This window comes from Myxocyprinus asiaticus, chromosome 42 (genome assembly GCF_019703515.2).
Source record: "Myxocyprinus asiaticus isolate MX2 ecotype Aquarium Trade chromosome 42, UBuf_Myxa_2, whole genome shotgun sequence".
Lineage (NCBI taxonomy): Eukaryota > Metazoa > Chordata > Actinopteri > Cypriniformes > Catostomidae > Myxocyprinus > Myxocyprinus asiaticus.
Window position 1 is genome coordinate 30,330,057 of NC_059385.1, and position 18,727 is coordinate 30,348,783.

An 18,727-nucleotide genomic window follows, 5' to 3' on the forward strand; every position below is an offset into this window, starting at 1 on the left:
TTTTGTATGGAAGAATTCATATAAGCTGCACATTTTTGCATTAAACTTAGATATCCATTATGAGTGCATTACAGTAAAATTAATTTTTACTTGTTTTTACAAACTGAGGAATTTCTGTGGTAAGCTTAACTGAACCCAGAATATTTTTCATGCTGCAGTGCTTCAAAGGAAATTCTCCATAGAGGTGCCATGTTTTCAAAGAGGATCACAAAAGATGTAAAGCAAAAAGGAAATGTAAGAATATGAGAGGTTCAGACGTTCAGAAGCGGTGCAGTGTTGCTCGTGTGCTATGTTTGTATCTGTAAGTGTGAGCGGCGTGGGCACAGCTTTGACAGTCTGTACCTGTGGGTCAGCGGCGGGCACGAGCGGGCAAGGGACACTGGGCAGAGCTGTTGGGGTTTGGTTACTCCAAGACGTGACAGTAGTGGCAGATCTACCCTGAACACAACAAACACAAAAACACACACACGCTGGAAGTGGCCACTGGATGGGGGGTCTTAGATTGAAAGGAATGGGGACATGTAACACCTGTCCATGGAGCTCATACTGGCTTTTAAAGAAAGCTGTAAAAAAATAACTGATGTAAGCAAACCCCACCTGCGCGAAACTATTTCTGTAAATGTTCTTCAAATTTGCTAAGACATAGGAGACATAGGTTCATATAAAATATAATCAGTGCCAACCACAATTCGGAGCAATCAGAGGTTGCATTTTTCCCTATAACATTACATATTTACTCCACTGATGGTTAGATTTAGGTTTGGGGTTACAGTTTATAAAATATACATTCCTCTTCACTGTATTACAGCCTGTTCAGTTGAAAACAACTCGTTTTTGGCGCCCCTCTGTGGACATTTCACCCACAGAATGGAGCTCACACGTGTCCATACACCCAACAACACTTGCTTTGGCCACTGGGGGCAGTGTTTCAATTTTCGGTAAGCACAGACCGATTTTTGCTAAAGAAAAGTCCACCTACTGTTTCTGATTTCACTGTGAGATCAGTCTGGTGTAAAATGTATTATTGTGTGAAAGTTACTGGGTTTTAAATTAAAAGATTTTAAAACTGTGTACATTTTAATATTTACTGGCCTAGCTCTGTGTACTTCCATGCAAAGTTCCTTTCTGTAACCACAAATTATTTTTTTATTTTTTTAAATGAGGGATCATTTAAAATGATTTTCTGTAGTAATCGAGAGCATGCCACTAATTCTGTTGACAAAGCTTAACTTGGAACATTCTTTTAAGGCTAATGGGGCATTCAGACATACGGCAATTTCAATGCTTGAGTTTGCCGAGCAGGTGTAACTTTGGTTGTAGGGAACAAAGGTAAACTTTTGTTGCATGCTGAGAAAATCTTAATGTAAACGATGCAACACGTCATAAAATGTTGCTGGAAATCGGCAACTCCCATTGAAAATGAATGATTCTGGCCGCTTTGATGCTGCAGATCTCTGTACGTGTGAACACCCTGTAAGACTGAGAGTTTGTTCAGCTGTATGCGTGTGTTGTACCTGTTGGTAATACTGAGGGGGTACAGCAGGAGCAGTGGGCTGTGTGGGGACCTGTGGAGGCTGAGGTTGGACCGGTGTGCATGTCTGCATTGGAGCTGCAGGCCGAGTGTTTTGCATCACAGCTGCAGACTGCTGCTGACCCAAAGCTCTGCGCAGGCGATCTCGCAACTGCTGCACAGCAGCCTACAACAAATATTAAAATAAAGAAAAATGAGGTTTAACCTAATAGGCACCTTATTTTGGTTTTATTGGAAATAATAGTTCAATATCTAGGAAAAACGTTCCTCTTGTATGACTCTATGGAACGAATATCGATAGACAAAGACCATAGACTCTTACATGTTCAGTGTTGGTGGGCAGGTATGATATGGCGGTCTGTAAGCTGCCCTGTGATGCCAGCAGACTGGCATACTGATTCATCTTCTCTGCCAGGAGTGCTCCCACATCAGGAGAAACACCACCCTGAGCCTTCTGTACAGCTCTCTGCAGGACCACCACCTTCTCCACCAGCTCCTACACATACACACAAACGACAACAATACAGATAAAACAATTGGCAAAGTACTTTGAGGCCTGGAAAAAAAAATCATATACAATTTCCTGATATTTCTAGGTTTGCCATGAAAGTTGGAGCTCTAAAATACTTGCTCTGCCTCTGAAATTACTTTCCTTTTCAACCAACATCATAAATCCTCTTACTTTTTCAACCCCTACCCTCCAACCACCTGCCCCCATTTTGGTATATAATGGCCACTTCATGATCCAATCAATTCATAACAATGGATAAAATCAAGTCCCACACCACATCTATTTTTTTTATTTTAATTTTGTAAAATAACATTATGGAAGTGAAATGTGAACCGCATTTCATGTTGACTTGGCCATAATTAGTCAATTCAGCACTGACTGCAGCCCACACTGCAGGTTTTGCTGTGAAACGTGATGAACTGCAGTCTTGAATGAGTGGTTTCATGTAGTCTCATCTCACCTGCAGTGACAGCGGTTTGTTACAGTCCTGAGCTTTGGCCCAGTATGCAACCAGCTGCTCTACTGTGCCAGCACAGACATAGCAGAGACATGCCTGCGCTTGCAGTTCAGTGTCATCAGCAGATTCCAGCCTGGTGCCCAGCAGACCTGCATGAGAATGAATCACACATTTATGCTTAAAGTTGTGAAATCAAATGCACAGAATTGTAGATTTCAAATTTCAGGTGAAAATTTCATTGGATGGAGTACACTGCCTTGTCTTGTTTTTCAGTAAAAATATCTAAATGTCCTAAAACATGACACATTCACTTCAGAAGCAAAATGAAGTGGAATAAAGGAGTTCTGGTCACAATTCACTCACATTGTGAGGACTAACAGAGTGGATCTTAATTTCTGTTCTGCAAATGAAAGGACGTCATATACATCTGGGACATCATGAGGGTGAGTAAATGATTTTTTTTTGGGTGAACTATCCCTTTAATACAATCTAAAAAAAATACTAAAAAACTAAAATACCAAAAATTGCTTAATATTCAATACTTAAGAAAAGTTAAACTTGCTTAGTTTCTATCTAGTTTTAAGATACATTAATAGTTTTACCGTCTGGGCATTTATGTTAGTTTTAAGAATTTATACGAAGTTGACCATATCCCACTGGCAGACTTTTTTGCTAAATGTTTTAGAAATTTTTGCCATATTTAAGTGTGTTTTGTTTCTTTCAATAGGGACATTTATTGTAGTGTAATAAAGGCGTAAATGTGACCTTTCTGTCCAAAAGAGACACTGAAAAATATACTAAACTCACCGCAGAGAGAGGAGAACTCCTCTGGTTTGGCGTAGGTCATGACTGCAGCTAAAGCTTCCTTCCAGTTCTGAAGGTCACACGTTTCCAGAATGTCCAACCAGTCTTTCATTACAACTGCACTAATGAGCTAAAATACATATTGATCCTACGTTACTTTGGTAGAGAACACGGCCATGTATTAAATACACCATGTCATCATTGTGATGAAAAATAAAGAAAAATATATATATAAAAACTAAAAAAAAAAAAAAGGAATGAAACAATCTTCATCGTACACATTTCATTCAGCAGTTAATTTTTGAGCACATCTGAGAAATTGACAGGAAAATAAACTTTACATTTAATACACATTAGGTTCTACTGTATATGTATTGGAAGAAAATATACAACAACAAATAATCAATAATAATAAATTAAAAAAACTTGCTGGTTTAGGGTTAGTAATCTTTGTAATCTAGGGCAAAATAAAAAACAATGGCGAGGACAAGTCTCACTTATAATCACTCCTATGACAATGTACTGAATATACAGTGGTGGTAACATATTAGCAGTATATGTCAGTGGTTTTGTGTGACCTCACCTTGGAGATTTTACTCTGAGTTTTGTTGAAGTATTTCTTCTGAGTCTTCGCCAGAAGTTCTGGACCACCAGCAATAGCCAGAATGATGCCGTCCGCCATTCGGTTGTCATGGAGACAGAGATTGACAGCAGATTCATAATCCCCAGTGAGCAGTGCTTGAGTGATCAGTCCATCAATATCTGATACAAAAGAAATCATAAAATAAATTATGAATATCAAATGCAATTCTTATTCTTAGTATAACAGGTCAAATGCTAAATAACTAGAATTACCAGAATTGGTCAAATTACTCTAAATATTTAGAACTGATTTACTTAATAAATCATATTAAGGTATATCAAAGTGTGAATGCCTGCCAAAAGTAGCTATAATGTTTATGAAGAACATTAAAAAAAATGTAAAGAGAAACTTGCCCTGGCTAACTTTGAGGTTAACAGCATCTAAAGCTGGGGCTGTAACAGTGTCTGAGGCAGGAGCTGAAGCATCTTCAATGATGGACATATCCTCAACAACAGGTTCTTCCTCATCAACAGGAATCTCGTCTAGGTCAGACGTCTCTGCCTCAGGGGTTTCTGCTTGCTCCTCTACAAGGCTATTGTCCTCAACCTGGATAAGAAAAATGTGTTACTGACAGTGATTAACAGCATGGCTTCCTCATGTGATACCTGGTTAATTTTATACTTTCACAGTTTGCTGCATGCCTTTTCAAACATCCTGTAGTTTTGGGTGACAATCACTGGAATTCACAAGATCAGTGTCAGAAACAAGGTGTGGTACCATCAGGTCAGATTTCTGTGCAAGTGGTTGGGGGTCAATTGGGAAAGCTTGCATAGACATGGCTTCTTGATGTACAACATCTGATGAAAGAGCAAGAACAGCTCCAGACACTAGCTGAGGGTCAAATGGTGGAACTGCATCAGGTGCTGGTTGTTGTAGATCAAAAACAGACAATGACACAGGATATTGCAGATCAGCTGGTAAATACAGAACTGGCACTGATTTTTCCATTTCAAGTAGAGGAGCTAAAACATGCCCGGACTGATGAGGATCAAACTGTGGAGCCAACGCTGTTCCAGATGGTTGATGATCGGTTAGCACAGAGTTTTTAAAGTCAAATGGTGGTGCAAATGATAGGAAAGACTGTTGTGGCACCATTGCAGCAGGTGGTAATTGTAGATTTCAATTTCATAGATCAAACTGTGACTGTTGGTGATCAGTTGGAGGCTAGAAGGCAGATCAATCTTTGGCATCATGTTAGAAGAGGAAGCAAAGTTAATTTGAGGTGACTGATCCAAGGAGGTGCTGAGATCAACTGGAGGTGTCTGATTCAATGAGGAGGTGAGATCAACCTGAGATGACTGGTCTAAGGAGGAGGTGAAATCAACTGGTGTTGACTGGTCCAAGGAGGTTGTGGGATCAACTGGAGGTGTCTGATCCAATGAGGAGTTGAGATCAACCAGAGATGTCTGGTCCAAGGAGGACATGAGATCAACTAGAGGTGTCTGATCAAAGGAGGTGATAGGGTCAACTGGAGGTGTCTGGTCCAAGGAGGAGGCGAGATCAACTAGAGGTGTCTGGTCAAAGGAGGTGGTGGGGTCAATTGGTGGGGTGAAGTCCACTGAGGGTTCTGACTCAGGTTTCAGGTCAAGCTTAGGTTCTGCACTGGGGACAAGAGTGAGCTCAAGCAAAGATTAGTTCACAGATTGAAGGTTTAGCTCGAGGGTTGGAGGACTTGCAAGTTGAGACTGAGGGGCAGCCACCACAGCAATAGGTTCATGTTCTGTTTGAGCCTCAGGTCCTGGTTCAGGCTTAAAAAGAATCAGCATCTGACCCAAGGTCAGGGGCAGGTGTAAGGTGATGGTCGGGTACAGAGCAGGGGTTGGGAAATGCTTCACACACCAAATAAGCAAATAAAATGATTACATAGCAGAAATGGTGATGATATGAAAAGCCAATGAAACCTAGATTTTTCAGCAGATTTTATGTAAAAGATCCAGTTTCTCCAATAACAGTCAATTGGGTACAAACAGGTTAGCAAATAATGAGCCACCTCTGCTGTCTTTGTTGTGCACAGCAAGTAAATGTTGTATTAGATAACACAGGTGCCATTTTTTGTGGGTTATCAATAACGACCCAAACCTGGTCTTTTAACAATTAGTCTCAAAAGGCATATCCACAAACAGTTCAAGGACCTTCTCATGTACACTGCAAATAGAAATGGCAAGAGTTTGCTAAAAATGGTCAGTTCCCCTCTGACTGGCTAGATGGTAAGCAACTGCCAAGGGTCAGGGTGCACAGGTTTGTATGAGTATGCTAGGAAACAAAGTGGTTCTACAAGTTACCATGCTGCTACAGTGTGTTTTTTCGACAGAAACAAACTATTCAGTGAATTTGCTAAAATTTCACTAGTCATGTCATTGATTAGTTGAAAGATTTGTGTTCCTCTAGTGTTGCTGTAGCTCAACTAGCAATGCCAATGTCATGGTTAAATTCCCAGGGAATGCACATACTGAAAATGCATTGTTTTTGAATGCACTGTGGGTCACTTACGATAAAAGTGTCTGTCAAATGCATAAATGTAAATGTAAAATATTCAAGTACTTTGTTTCAGGTAGTCGGTCCAGAGTAAACAGGATATCCAAGCTTAAATATATATTCAGCAGTGTGTTTGGCTTATTGGTTAAAAAAATGAAATGAGCCACTTAAAGGTTTTTGGCGAGGCAGTATGCACTCCAAAATCATTTCACTTCCCTTTGCCAAGAAACAAATTAAAGGAAACCAAACATTTTTGGTCCTGTTTCTGTGTTGTCTTGTCCACTGACTGCATGTTAACAGAAGTTAAACATAACAGAAGTTAAAAATAACTCATCATCTTCTTTGGTTCTCAAAAACCAATACAAAGTCAAACATACTAAAATTAAATCCAGTACGGTTGACAACTTCAGCATTTATATCATGGCCAGTGCACTTACCACATTGGCATCATCAGATTTGCAGTTTCCTTCCAATGCCGATGCAATCTGAAAACCACAAACAGAAATGATTAAGATCAACAATCTGAGACAGTACAAAAATAATAGAGATTTACAGTACACCTAGGGAGAAATATTTATAACACACCTTTAGGGCTAGTTCATCCTTCTTGTATCCCAGAAGTTCTAAATACTTCCCTCGTGCATCTACTTCAAAGTTGACCTAGGATAGAAATATCTATTGGAACTTGCAAGTTGATGAATATCCAGGTGTTACAAGAACAGCAGACAATTCAAGAAGTATTCAATTTTTTTACCTTCAGAAAAGACCATACAGTTTTCTCAGACTCATTCTGAGCAGCTTCAATCTTTGTCTGGCAGTACTCCAGAAAGTTTCCTGCAGTGAGGGTAGCCTGAAGTTGGTTTGAACGATCCAGGAAATCCGTTTCTGTCACAACCTGACTGATGTGAACAACATGGGCAGCGGTTTGCTGGGGGTTCTGTCCCATTGGCTTGATGTTGTCCAAAGAGACTAGTTTTCCACCAAACTGTTTGGTAAAAAAATAAATAAAAAAATTGATTTGGAACAAGCACATGCGTTTACTGTGTATAAAATGTCAATATGCTGTGACAGACATGTACTGCAAACTTGGCACGTACAGCAAAAGATGCTCCGACTGGTCTACGTATCCATTTGGGGGGTTTCTTCAGAGGTGCGATGGCACTTTGGGTGGTAGTTGGTTGAGGCAGTTGTAATGGAGGTAGTGTCTTCCCTGTGCCAAAGGGATCCATATTTCCAAATGAGCTACTTAACTACAGACCCAAAGAACATCATGAGTAACTGTGAGAGGACCAGGCTGACAAGTCAATGTTTGTGCTTGTGTTCAGTGCTCAGTTGTACCTGATCAGCTTGGGCATTAATGGCGCTATCGTTGCTTCCTCCCATGATAGAATAGATACTGATGTGTCCATCAAAGGCCGCAGCAGACAGCACAGCTGGGTTTCTTGGGCACCACTGGATATCAAAGCACCACTGAGCACTGGTAGGCAGCTCATACAGGACCTAAAAGGTAACGGGATTGAAATACGAGAAGCAAATTGTTTTTTAGGGCTGTTGATTATTAAAATATTTATTGTAATATATCACATTTTTTTGTTGTTCATGGGCTAATGCATTCAGTTCCTTTTAAGGAAGGACAAAGTGGACAGAGGCCGATCTCTGCAAAGCTCTAAAGTGGCTGTTCACACAAGACACAATGTGTCTTGCTGTCTGTTTCAGGGTCTCACACTCGAGTCAAGTTAAAAACAGTTGAACTTTTAAAAACTTTTTTAAACTCTCACCTCTGCTGTGTTTGGGTTCCAGCACAGTATTCTGTTATCTTTTCCACAGCTCAGGAGCAGCTCTGGATCTGCTACACTCCACGCTATGGACAGCACACCTCTGATAACACACATACACAGATATAAACATAAAGAAAGACTTATGGAGAGTGAGGGGAACTACTGATACTCTCATGAAATGTCTGTCTACCTCGTGTGGTTCTCCAGCACTTTGAGAGGAGAGGTGGCAAAGCGCAGGTCCCACATTTGGATGACAGGCATTCGGTCATCTTCAGAAGCCAGAACCAACTGAGTGGCCACTTCTGGGTTCCAGGCCAGACCAGAACAATGCATCTAAAGCACAACACAAACACTCTCTTTAAACATCACAAATGTCATTGTGAACATGTGAAATCTGAGTTAAATGAATCAGTTAGTGGTTAACCATTGCAAAACTAGTGGGGTGGTAACATCGTACAGAGATGGTGCAACATAATCACAAAGAAAATGGTTGTGCTAGTTCTGAATGTTTTCCCATTCATTTTCCGACCCAATGTGCTGAAATCCAGACAAGCACCACAGGCCATGTGGTGCCCATGGCCTGAAGATCAAATGCGCTGTGTCTTTGATGTCACATCCCAGATACTTTTGTAGGCATAGAAGTGAAAGTAAACTATTTTGGTCTCAGTATTGTTATGGTTAGGGTTAATAGTATATTAACGTAATTAATAACTAAGTTCAGGCATGGAACTCTACATGGCACAACTTTTTTAGGTTCTTGAACTTGTTATTTGTTGGCCAATCAGGTTGCTCACATGTACATGCTAAGCCATGTGAGCCAGGCTCACATGGTGTAAGCTGACAGGTCCTTTGTCATGTTATCAGGTAGCCAATCAACTTACTCTCTCTTTTTGCAGGATTTAAATTGGCAGTTTGCAATAAATCCAGTTTCTCTGTAGCATGCTTCGAGAGTTTTCTCTAAAAACACTGTTTGCTCAGGTGGTTGCTGGGGCTTTTTCTTCTATTAGCTTGCAAGGGAAAGTCTGCTTTTGGCTCTGACACATAGAAGCACGTCTTTATCAAGGTAAGCCATAGGCATATCAGTCACTTGCACACATAGCTATCCTAGTTTAATCGTATAAATAAATACACACATAGCCAGGCTAAGTCACTTGTTAAATAAGTTCTAGGCTTTTCTGGTCCAGATACACATTATGAGTCAGGGTAGTAGCCGTTTAAGCCATTTGGCCAAGCAGGCCCAGGAACACAGAAATTTTGTTCATTAGCATTATACCATTCGACCAAGCAGGCCAAGGTACACTTAGCTAGCATACACTTGTAGCACATGGCTCTTTGGAGCAGCAGCAGTACACAAGTCTTGGCGGTAGATCTGCTTGGTTGGGGTGTTGTTTTGTGTTATGCATTTGTGCAGCTTCCCAGCTTCGTTGGGGGATTGCATTTGTCTAATTGTGCAGCAGCATGTCATATGCTTAATTCAGTATGCCTGTGTATGTTCTAGCAGTTGCAAGTCTCCGTACTTGTTCTGCAGCAGCAAAACAGATCTAGTCCGCCAAGACCAAGGACATTTTTTATGAGATCGGTCTGGATGGTATCAGATGGTAATATAGTACTTTGCAGTGTTTCCTGCACTGCTTTTCTGCAGCAGTGCTCCACCGCTTCGGAATCTCCAGCACCACAGCAAAAGAATGATACCCGTGTTGTGATCTTGCAGTCTAAATTGAATGTGATATAAATGAGCGTGTGCCGTGAAATAACACAAGAGCAACAAGTCTATCTTTTGCATTGTGTAGGGCTGAACGCTCCATCGATTTAAAATCAAAATATGACCTTAATTCAAGATGATTTAATCAAATCTACACGAGCAACACGCTCTGTTCTGAGCACAAGTGAGGTGGTTCTGTCTGTGCTCGCTCCACGAATTTCATCTCATGCACAGAATAACGTGCATGAAATGTGAGCTCCTGAAATAATAACATTATGAATATACTGAAGTATTTCTACATTGTTCTGGATTCTTCATGCTTTGGAGACTTATTGATTTTCCATGTAAGGATATTACATTGTGTGTGGTGTGTTTCTTACGGAAGCAGTATATTCAAGATACGCAACGCAAGTAACACATATTCTGACTAGCAGGTAAATTCAAGTTCACCTGTTCATTCGCTTCATTGTCTGAGGTAAGCTGTAATATTAAAAATACAGTATGTTGTGAATATAGTGATATAGTAAAATGGAAAATCTAATTTTCCTTGATATTTAGACATATAAGAGGTAACTGTATTATAAAAACATACTATAAATTTCAGAACTCAAAATTTCCTCCCCAGTCTAAAAAGAGCATGTATATTTCCCTACGTTTGAAAAGTCTCGTTTTGAAAACTGTGTTCGTGACGTCACGAGACATTGCTCAGTTGTATTTACACACCCCACAAAATGTGTCATCGCACCCTTGGCCCCACCAACTGGTGCTCAGTTTGTATTGTAAATAGAGAGGGAGAGAGACAGGCCTAATGTGACCAACTGTTCCTGAACACCAAAAGGGTTTTTTGTGCATATAACCTGCATCACGCGGACATCTTTGACCGTTGTCATGTTTATCGTGCCGCTTTTAAAAGACGCTGTGTCTGTTACAACTCAGAAAAGCAGACTCCGTTGGGCTTCATTCAGCTGCTCGGTGTCTTGCTGTTCTTGCACCTATCTGCCCTATTTTTTATCGTTGGTGTATATAAACAAGCACTAGCTGGATGTCTTTGACCGTTTGGTGATCTGCACCTCAGTGCACCCATGTGTGAACGTCACGTTTCACCGTGCTATGGACTGTGTATGTGCGGCTCATTTCATCGTGGACTGCTTGTGAACCAGTCATAATATGATTCAAGCTTTGCAAAGGAACTGTTATTGAAGAATGGGGCTGTTAAAAAACACTTGGACTTGACAGCAAAATCATGAGTAAACCATTTAATTCATGAATATTTCAAATGTCATTACTGTTTGATAGTTATAGTGCTGATGTGCTTGAGTGAACAGTCCAAAATATTTGGATGCAATGTGATGGATGTGCGTTGTGTGAAAACCTTGAAATGTAGTTTTATAATGTTGTGGAGAGCTTGTTTATTCTCTTCCAGCTGAGTTTCAAGTATGACTGTGTATTTGAGGGGCTGCACGATGTTAGCCATTCAGGACAGTGTGCGTTTACAATGAAGTTTGAAGACGCAGAGGCCAAAACCGAGCGTTTCAGTCAGAGGACCAGAGACAGGATGGAAAATTATAATTTTTTTTTACAAAACTATGACAGATTTCTTGTTAAAAACTTTACTGACATTATCAGTGGACCTCAGGGAAGATAATAAAATAATTTTAAAAATTGCATTTCATGACCCCTTTAAATGGCCGATATCCATACAGCAGGGAAGCCGATGCATGATACTTGAATGCCTTTGTGCAGGTGAAAAAAATAATAATACTTTTTTGTTAGTGAATAAGTAGACCAAGTTATTACTTATAACTACTCCAAGCAATTGGTTATTATTCAAAGTTTAATCAAGGCAATTCAAAAGCCGAATTCTTCCACAAACCCTGTTGCTGTGATCGCTGACTTTGATGATCAGGTCGTTTTTTCTTAGATCCCACACTGAGGCTTTTCCGCTGGGACTGGCCGAGGCCAGGATGTGCTGCACCTGTCTGTTCCACGCAACACAGCTGATGTCCTCTAGAGGCTAAAACAACAACAACTACAGTCAACACTAGAAACTGAAAGTTCATCCAGACAAACTTTGAATTTTTTAAGTTTTTTGTTTAAATCAAATGACATTCAGAAAAACACATTAAAGAGGTCCTATTATGCTTTTTGGGATTTTACCTTTCCTTTAGTGTGTAATATAGCAGTCTGGGCATGTAAAAGGTCTGCAAAGTTACAAAGCACAAAGTCCATACCAAAGGGAGTTACTCTCTCCCACAGAAAACACTGCTCCTGAACTGCCTGAAATGCCTGGTTTGCAGTCCAGCCATTACTTCCGTGACTTAGCTATGTCACTATGTAACACATTTGCATAATGCCCGCCTAATGCCCAGGAGCTGAAACTCATGGTAAATGGCGTTACATTTCTGACACACGCTCTACGCAGTTGACCAATCACAACAGACTGGGCCAGCTGACCAAACAGAGCAGACTGGGCTTTTCGGAAAGGGGATCTTTAAAGAGACAAGCGCTACAACAAGCGTTTCAGACAAAGGGTGAAAAGAGGTGCTGCAGCAATGTACAGTAACAGAAAAATGTTTTTTTTTTTTTTAAACATTAAAGCATGTAAACCTATTCTAGTAGACCCCCAAAATAAAATTATGAACCTGTAAATGAGCATAATATGGGCTCTTTAAAACATAAGGCCCATGCATATGCACAGTCTGTATCAAAATGAAAGGAAGAACAAACGTACACTTTCCTCTGAGTGGTGTATAAGATCTGTACCTGTGTTTTTGGTCCTGGTGTCATCGGCGAGCTGAAGTTGTTCAAATCCCAAATGTAAATTTCCGACTCATTTCCTCCAGAGGCCACAAGGTTTGTCTAAAAAGAAAAAAAAGTCTGGTCATTTACATTTCTAATAACTACTGACTGTGATGAAAAAATGTATTATAATTGTGCACAGTGACAGAAGTCAAGGATGACAGCTGGATTTGTGTGACTACCTGAAATGAGTTGACGTCGAGAGCTCTGACTGGCCCTGTGTGTTTCTCGCTCTGTGAAATGATCACTTCACTGTCACCAGCAATGATTTTAGAAGCATCGTACAGGAGCAGGTTTCCATTCTCCCCTCCAGCAATGAGAACTCCTGACGGCAATCCCTCGGCTTCAATGCCATGAGCACCCCACACAAGCTTGTGGTATCTGCCAACAGAAGAGAAGAGTTACTGCATTAGCTTATTATTAGCTTAGGAATAGTTCACCCTATTTCTGTCATCATTTACTTATCCTCATGTCTGTCCAAGCCTAGGCAGTAGGACTTTTTCCGTGGAACACAAAAGAAGTTTTGAAGATTCTCAGAGCTGCTCTTTTCCGTATAATGAAAGTGAAAGGCGACTGACACAATCAAGCTCCAAAAACGCACACTAAGTTTTGCACGACACATGTGCTATATGCCAAGTCATCTGAAGCTCTATGATAACTCTATATGAGGAACAGACCAAAATTAAAGTTTTAATTTTCCAAAAATGTTGACCACCACTGCCGCACACAAATCTAATTGGGGCTCAAATAAAATAAACGCTAGGTTAGACATCATTATGGCCACCGGGCCATTGGTTCTCACTTGTGTCATAACTGAATGAGACGAATTAGTTAGAATTTGTAGAATAAAGAATGAGATTTGAGAGCTGCAGCAGAGGGAAAGATAAGCAACGAATAACAACTTAAATATCAGCCTGTTCCTCACACAAAGCTATAGTATGGCTTTAGATTACAATATAACATACAATAGTCAAACAGACTATGGTACTTTTATGAACTTTTATAGCATTTTGTCCTTTTTGACACTTGAAAGACCTGGTCTTAACACTGCATAAAGACTGTTCAAAACATTTTTTGGTGTTTCACATACAAAAATAAAAGCATACATGTTTTGGAATGGCATAAGGGTGAGTAAATAATGACAGAATTCTAATTTTTGGGGGAACTAGTTCTTCAAAGAGAGAACTATCATTCTGTTTACCTTTATTTCAGTAAAGATCGCATTCGCAACTGTAAAGTGACAAAAGTGATGAATGAATTACAAATAAATCAATGTTTCCATAGTGATGATAAACTTAACATGCAATCTAAGTTGCCATAAGTCACACTCAAAGCTCCAAAAATATAAATAAATCAATAACTAAATTCTAAGAACGTATAAATAAAAATAATAATAATAAACTGTTTAAAGTCACCATGCTTCAAGTTGTCTGTGCACACATTTGCTTAAATACAAACCTCTATATAAGGGATGCCAGTGTAAATCATCAGCATACAGTGAGATCTGATGACAGTACCTGTGTGGAGAGGAGAATGAGCCGCATGACTTCATGGCCAAAGTAGGCTCAGCCAGATCCAATTCAAAGATCTCAAGTGATGCATTGGTGCTGAAAGTCGCATCGAGTTGTTGAGCCGAGGTACCTGAACGCAGAAATATCCATCAATCAGATGAATAAGACAAAGATTTGAAATCAGGTTTTCCAACTTTTTCATGAGCTTTCCAGACATTTGTGATTTCTGTATAAGGATTTCTTTAAATCATTTTGATACGGAACAATTTGCTAATGAACCTGTTTGATCAATTCATTAAAAAGAACCGATTCAAATGAACGATTATCTCAAATCACAAATTGGACATCACTATGATTTGCAAGCCAGTTTAACTCTAAACATATTTCAGAGCAGAGTATAACTAGAAAAATGCAATGGAAGTGAATGGGGTCAATGCATTCAAATTGAAATACACAACGTTTCAGAAGTACAGCACAAGTTAACATGATTACTTTCTAATCTTTTCAGTGTAAAGTTATATCCAATATCGGAATTAGAAGATTTCCTTGTCATGACAACAAATTTGTATTATGGGATACAACTTTACACAGAGAAGGTTAGTAAGCGAGTTTATCACACTAAAATCATGTAAACATGTAAAATGTTTAGATATTGTGGCTACATTTTGAAAGAGTAAGTATTTTAAAGGAAAAGTTCACCCAAAAATGAACTCATCTTTTACTCACCCTCATGCCATCCCAGATGTGTATGACTTTCTCTCTTCTGCAGAACACAAAGATTTTTAGAAGAATATTTCAGCTCTGTAGGTCCAAACAATGCAAGTGAATGGTGACCAGAACTTTGAATCTCCAAAACACACATAAAGTCAGCATAAAAGTAATCCATAAGACTCCAGTGTTTTAATCCATATCTTCAAAAGCGATATGATAGGTGTGAGTCAGAAACAGATCAATTTTCCACAACAACAAAAAAAAAATGCAATTTTTACTATAAAGCTCTACTTCCACATTCTTCTTCTTTTGTTTTTTGGAAATTCACATTCTTCGTGCATATCACCACCTACTGGTTGGGGCTAGGGATGTAATGGTTTCAAGGTTTCACAATATACCTCTGTTTTAAAACGGACTGTTATCATACAGTTGAAATCTTATCATTGACGGTATTGCATGAATAAAAAGAATTTTTCAGAACTTTTCTAAAATGCAAATCAGTTTAATTAAGATCGAATCGTCGACATTTACAGAATCATATAAACTTGGCGATATAAAATAAATCTTTAAATTGTGCCTTCCTCATGTTAAATTCGACTGTCACTCAATTTTAAAGGTGGCATGCAGGTGTCGCGTGCGCAGCGCATCACAAGCGCATCAGAAGTGCAGCACAAGCAGAGTGCAGCATGGAAATATAGTATACAGGATAATACATTTTAGCCCATGTTTCACAAAAACACCAGATTCAAAGTAGTTTTACATGATTTGTAATGACTAGGTAGGCTAAACTTATGTTTCAGAATATGCTTTAAGTCATATTCACAAATGCAGCAAATGGATTTAAGCACACGTTCAACTTTAAGAAGCGCCAACTCTTTGTTTATTTGTATATAAGTGCAGCGCAACAGTAGGCCAACAATGTGTTTGATACCACTAATAATGTTTTAATTGTAAAATATAATATTAAATAGGGTTTACAAAGTGCATGGCTTTTGGTGTACAGGAAACTGACATTGACAATATGCATGCAGGAAATAGACAGTATTGGACAAAATGCCAATAAATGAACTGCAAATGAATGATATTTTCAGTAGGTATTGTTTAGAATTAAACTAAATCACAATTTCACAAATGCAACAAATTACTGAATGCATACAAATGCATATCTGAAGTGTTAATCTGGGCTATAATTATTACAATTCAATTTCATAATCCATAAAATAACAATAATTTTTTTGTTTTTGTTTTGTTATAATCATCTGACTATTGTGCATGTTGCAATTTTTGTGATTACTGTTTTACCTGTTTGTCTTTTTTTTTTTTTAACCTTGTTGGATTAAGAGAGTGTCCTGATGTTCAAGATCAAAAGTTAAAGGATTAAAATTGAAGAAATCCAAAATAAAGTTCAAGAATTGTTTTTAAATTTAAATATTTCTCTGTGTGTTTATCAACATATTTCATAACCAAATATTGAACTGCTAATAATATTATCAGTGCTCCTCTATAGAGTGATACCATAATACTGTGGTAATTTTTGTGACAATTATCATACTGTGAAAATGTCATACCGTTACACCTCTAGTTGGGGTTGGTCAAAGGTATCAGAAGGTATGGATTTAACCACTGGAGTCTTTGGATTACCATTAAGATGGCTTTATGTGATTTTTAAAAATTCAAAGGTCTAATCACCATTCACTTGCCTTGTATGGACCTACAGACCTGAAATGTTCTATAAAAATCTTTATTTGTGTTCTGCAGAAGAAAGTCATACACATCTGGGATAGCATGAGGGTGTAAATAATGAGAGAATTTTCATTTTTGGGTGAACTATCCCTTTAATGTTTATGGACCCCATTCACTTCCATTGTAAGTCCCTTACTGTAATCACAATTGTTGTCTTTTTTTTTTTTTTTTTCACAAATAAGGGACGAGTATTTATTTATTTTGTGTGGAAATCTACATTATGCCACAAAAGCTGTTAATTTACATTTATTCATTTGACAGATGCTTTTATCCAAAGCGACTTACAAAAGAGGAATACATTAAGCTAATCCTCTTAAGGAGACAGTGGTACGAAAAGTGCTGTATTACAAAGTTTCACTAGCATCAGAATAGTAGTATTCAAGACAGATTAAAGAGCAACACAGTAAAAAGTCTAGCAATGAAAACTACTCTACAACAAAGTAAAACAATGAAATAAACACACACGCAGCTTAACTTGCACTGAACATGAAACATTCCTTTAAGCATTAGCTATGTTTATAAATGACTTATTAATGGGAGTTATTACCTACATTTCTTAATATTATAATAAAACACAGAAACAAATACTTGTGTTTGTCTCTTAACTTGCTGGGTTGAGTCCACTGTACCATATGATTGGAATAGTTGTGCAATGTCTGGATTCTGAAAGCAGCGAATGATCGCAATTAGTTACCTGCTGCCAGATATACGGGGTGTTGCTGCACTGGACTCCACGCCTGGATGGCTGTTCGGTTAATTTCTTTTAACTTCATCCTATAACACAAAAACACCACAGAGTTATTACTGACTCAATATAAGTGTTTTGTGCTATGATCAGGGTTTCTGCATGTTTTGTGAAGCTAAATTTAAGACCTTTTTAAGACCAACTAAAATAAATTTAAAGAGCACCTATTATGGTTTTTAAACATGTCTAATTTTTTTTTTAAAGTCTCATACAATAGATTTACATGCATCCAAGGTAAAAAAAACAACAAAAAAAAAACACTTTAATTTGCTCATAATTTAAATTGCAGCATTACCTTTTTTAACCCAGTATCAAAAATGACTCGTTCAATGATCCATTCTGAACTCCTCCTTTCAGAGAGCCTACCCTGCTCTGATTGGTCAGATGTCCCAGTCTGTTGTGATTGGTCTACCGCTTAGAGTAGTGTTTGAGGGAGGGTCAAAGTTGTTCGTGAGCAGCCAATGAAGATCAGAGGCGGGTTTTTTGTTACCAAATTACGTAGGTTAGTACAGGAAGTAAGTCTGGAATTACTAACAAATCGTTTCAGGTGTTCAGAATCGGTTCTTTCTTTTGGGAGTCAATAAGTGGGAGTGCATCTGTCATGCACTTTGATGTTTGAAACTTTGCAGATTTTTTAACAATCACAAACAGCTATATAACACACTACATGAAAGGTAATATTTGAAAAACAATAACAGGTGCTCTTTAAGTAATAAATTCAAAGGAACTCAATATGTCAACACATCGTTCTCTACATGTTAATGCCTAGAGAGCACAAGAACAGTCATATATACTGTACTGTATAAAGTAGTAACACTTTAAAATAAATTAAAAAAAAAAAACAGCTTAACAGACCTCCATTACTCTTGAATTCATTTTACAAAAAGTAACACTATAAGGCTTGAATACATCTGCCACTAACCACCAGAATATGGAAATAACTTTTACCTTCTGGTCAGACCCACTGTATCAGCTATATTTCTCTACAACACTGCTCTAACAACACCCAAAATGATACCTCAAAGCTCTGGAATAAAATATAAGTGATCACCACCAAACATGTAAAAACAAGATTTAATTCAAATACATTTTGATCAATAAATCTAGAAGCTATATAAAAGGAGCATATATGATTTTCTTTTCATTTGTTATAAGAACCTCCATATGATTCTGCAATATAAATCCTTTGTCCTAGATTAGCCATTAATACATCAATTTACACACTGTACCACTCAGTTGACATGATTCACGAATGGCAAAGAGACATACCAAGGTTGGAGTCAGCACAAAAGTTTGGATTATCTTTTCAACTATAGG

General features: G+C 38.4%; 1 protein-coding gene across 7 annotated transcripts in view; it reads right to left on the bottom strand.

The window, feature by feature from the left end:
* Positions 1-18,727, bottom strand: part of LOC127432328 (protein transport protein Sec31A-like) — a 34,989-nt gene that overhangs the window by 14,042 nt on the left and 2,220 nt on the right. For 4 of the 7 annotated variants that reach the window (XM_051683238.1, XM_051683236.1, XM_051683234.1 and 1 more), the window contains exons 2-20: positions 17,360-17,439; positions 14,218-14,341; positions 12,883-13,081; positions 12,665-12,760; positions 11,775-11,915; positions 8,390-8,532; positions 8,200-8,299; positions 7,760-7,921; positions 7,519-7,671; positions 7,176-7,406; positions 7,007-7,081; positions 6,859-6,906; positions 4,300-4,492; positions 3,887-4,065; positions 3,307-3,433; positions 2,503-2,648; positions 1,854-2,027; positions 1,515-1,697; positions 343-438 (exon numbers count right to left, since the gene is read on the bottom strand). In XM_051683238.1, the coding sequence (XP_051539198.1) occupies positions 343-438; positions 1,515-1,697; positions 1,854-2,027; positions 2,503-2,648; positions 3,307-3,433; positions 3,887-4,065; positions 4,300-4,492; positions 6,859-6,906; positions 7,007-7,081; positions 7,176-7,406; positions 7,519-7,671; positions 7,760-7,921; positions 8,200-8,299; positions 8,390-8,532; positions 11,775-11,915; positions 12,665-12,760; positions 12,883-13,081; positions 14,218-14,341; positions 17,360-17,438 (2,649 nt within the window). In that variant the 5' untranslated portion in view covers position 17,439. Of the gene's footprint in view, positions 1-342; positions 439-1,514; positions 1,698-1,853; positions 2,028-2,502; positions 2,649-3,306; positions 3,434-3,886; positions 4,066-4,299; positions 4,493-6,858; positions 6,907-7,006; positions 7,082-7,175; positions 7,407-7,518; positions 7,672-7,759; positions 7,922-8,199; positions 8,300-8,389; positions 8,533-11,774; positions 11,916-12,664; positions 12,761-12,882; positions 13,082-13,901; positions 13,931-14,217; positions 14,342-17,359; positions 17,440-18,727 lie in introns of those variants that run through there. The other 3 variants (XM_051683239.1, XM_051683237.1, XM_051683240.1) reach the window with 2 other exon arrangements.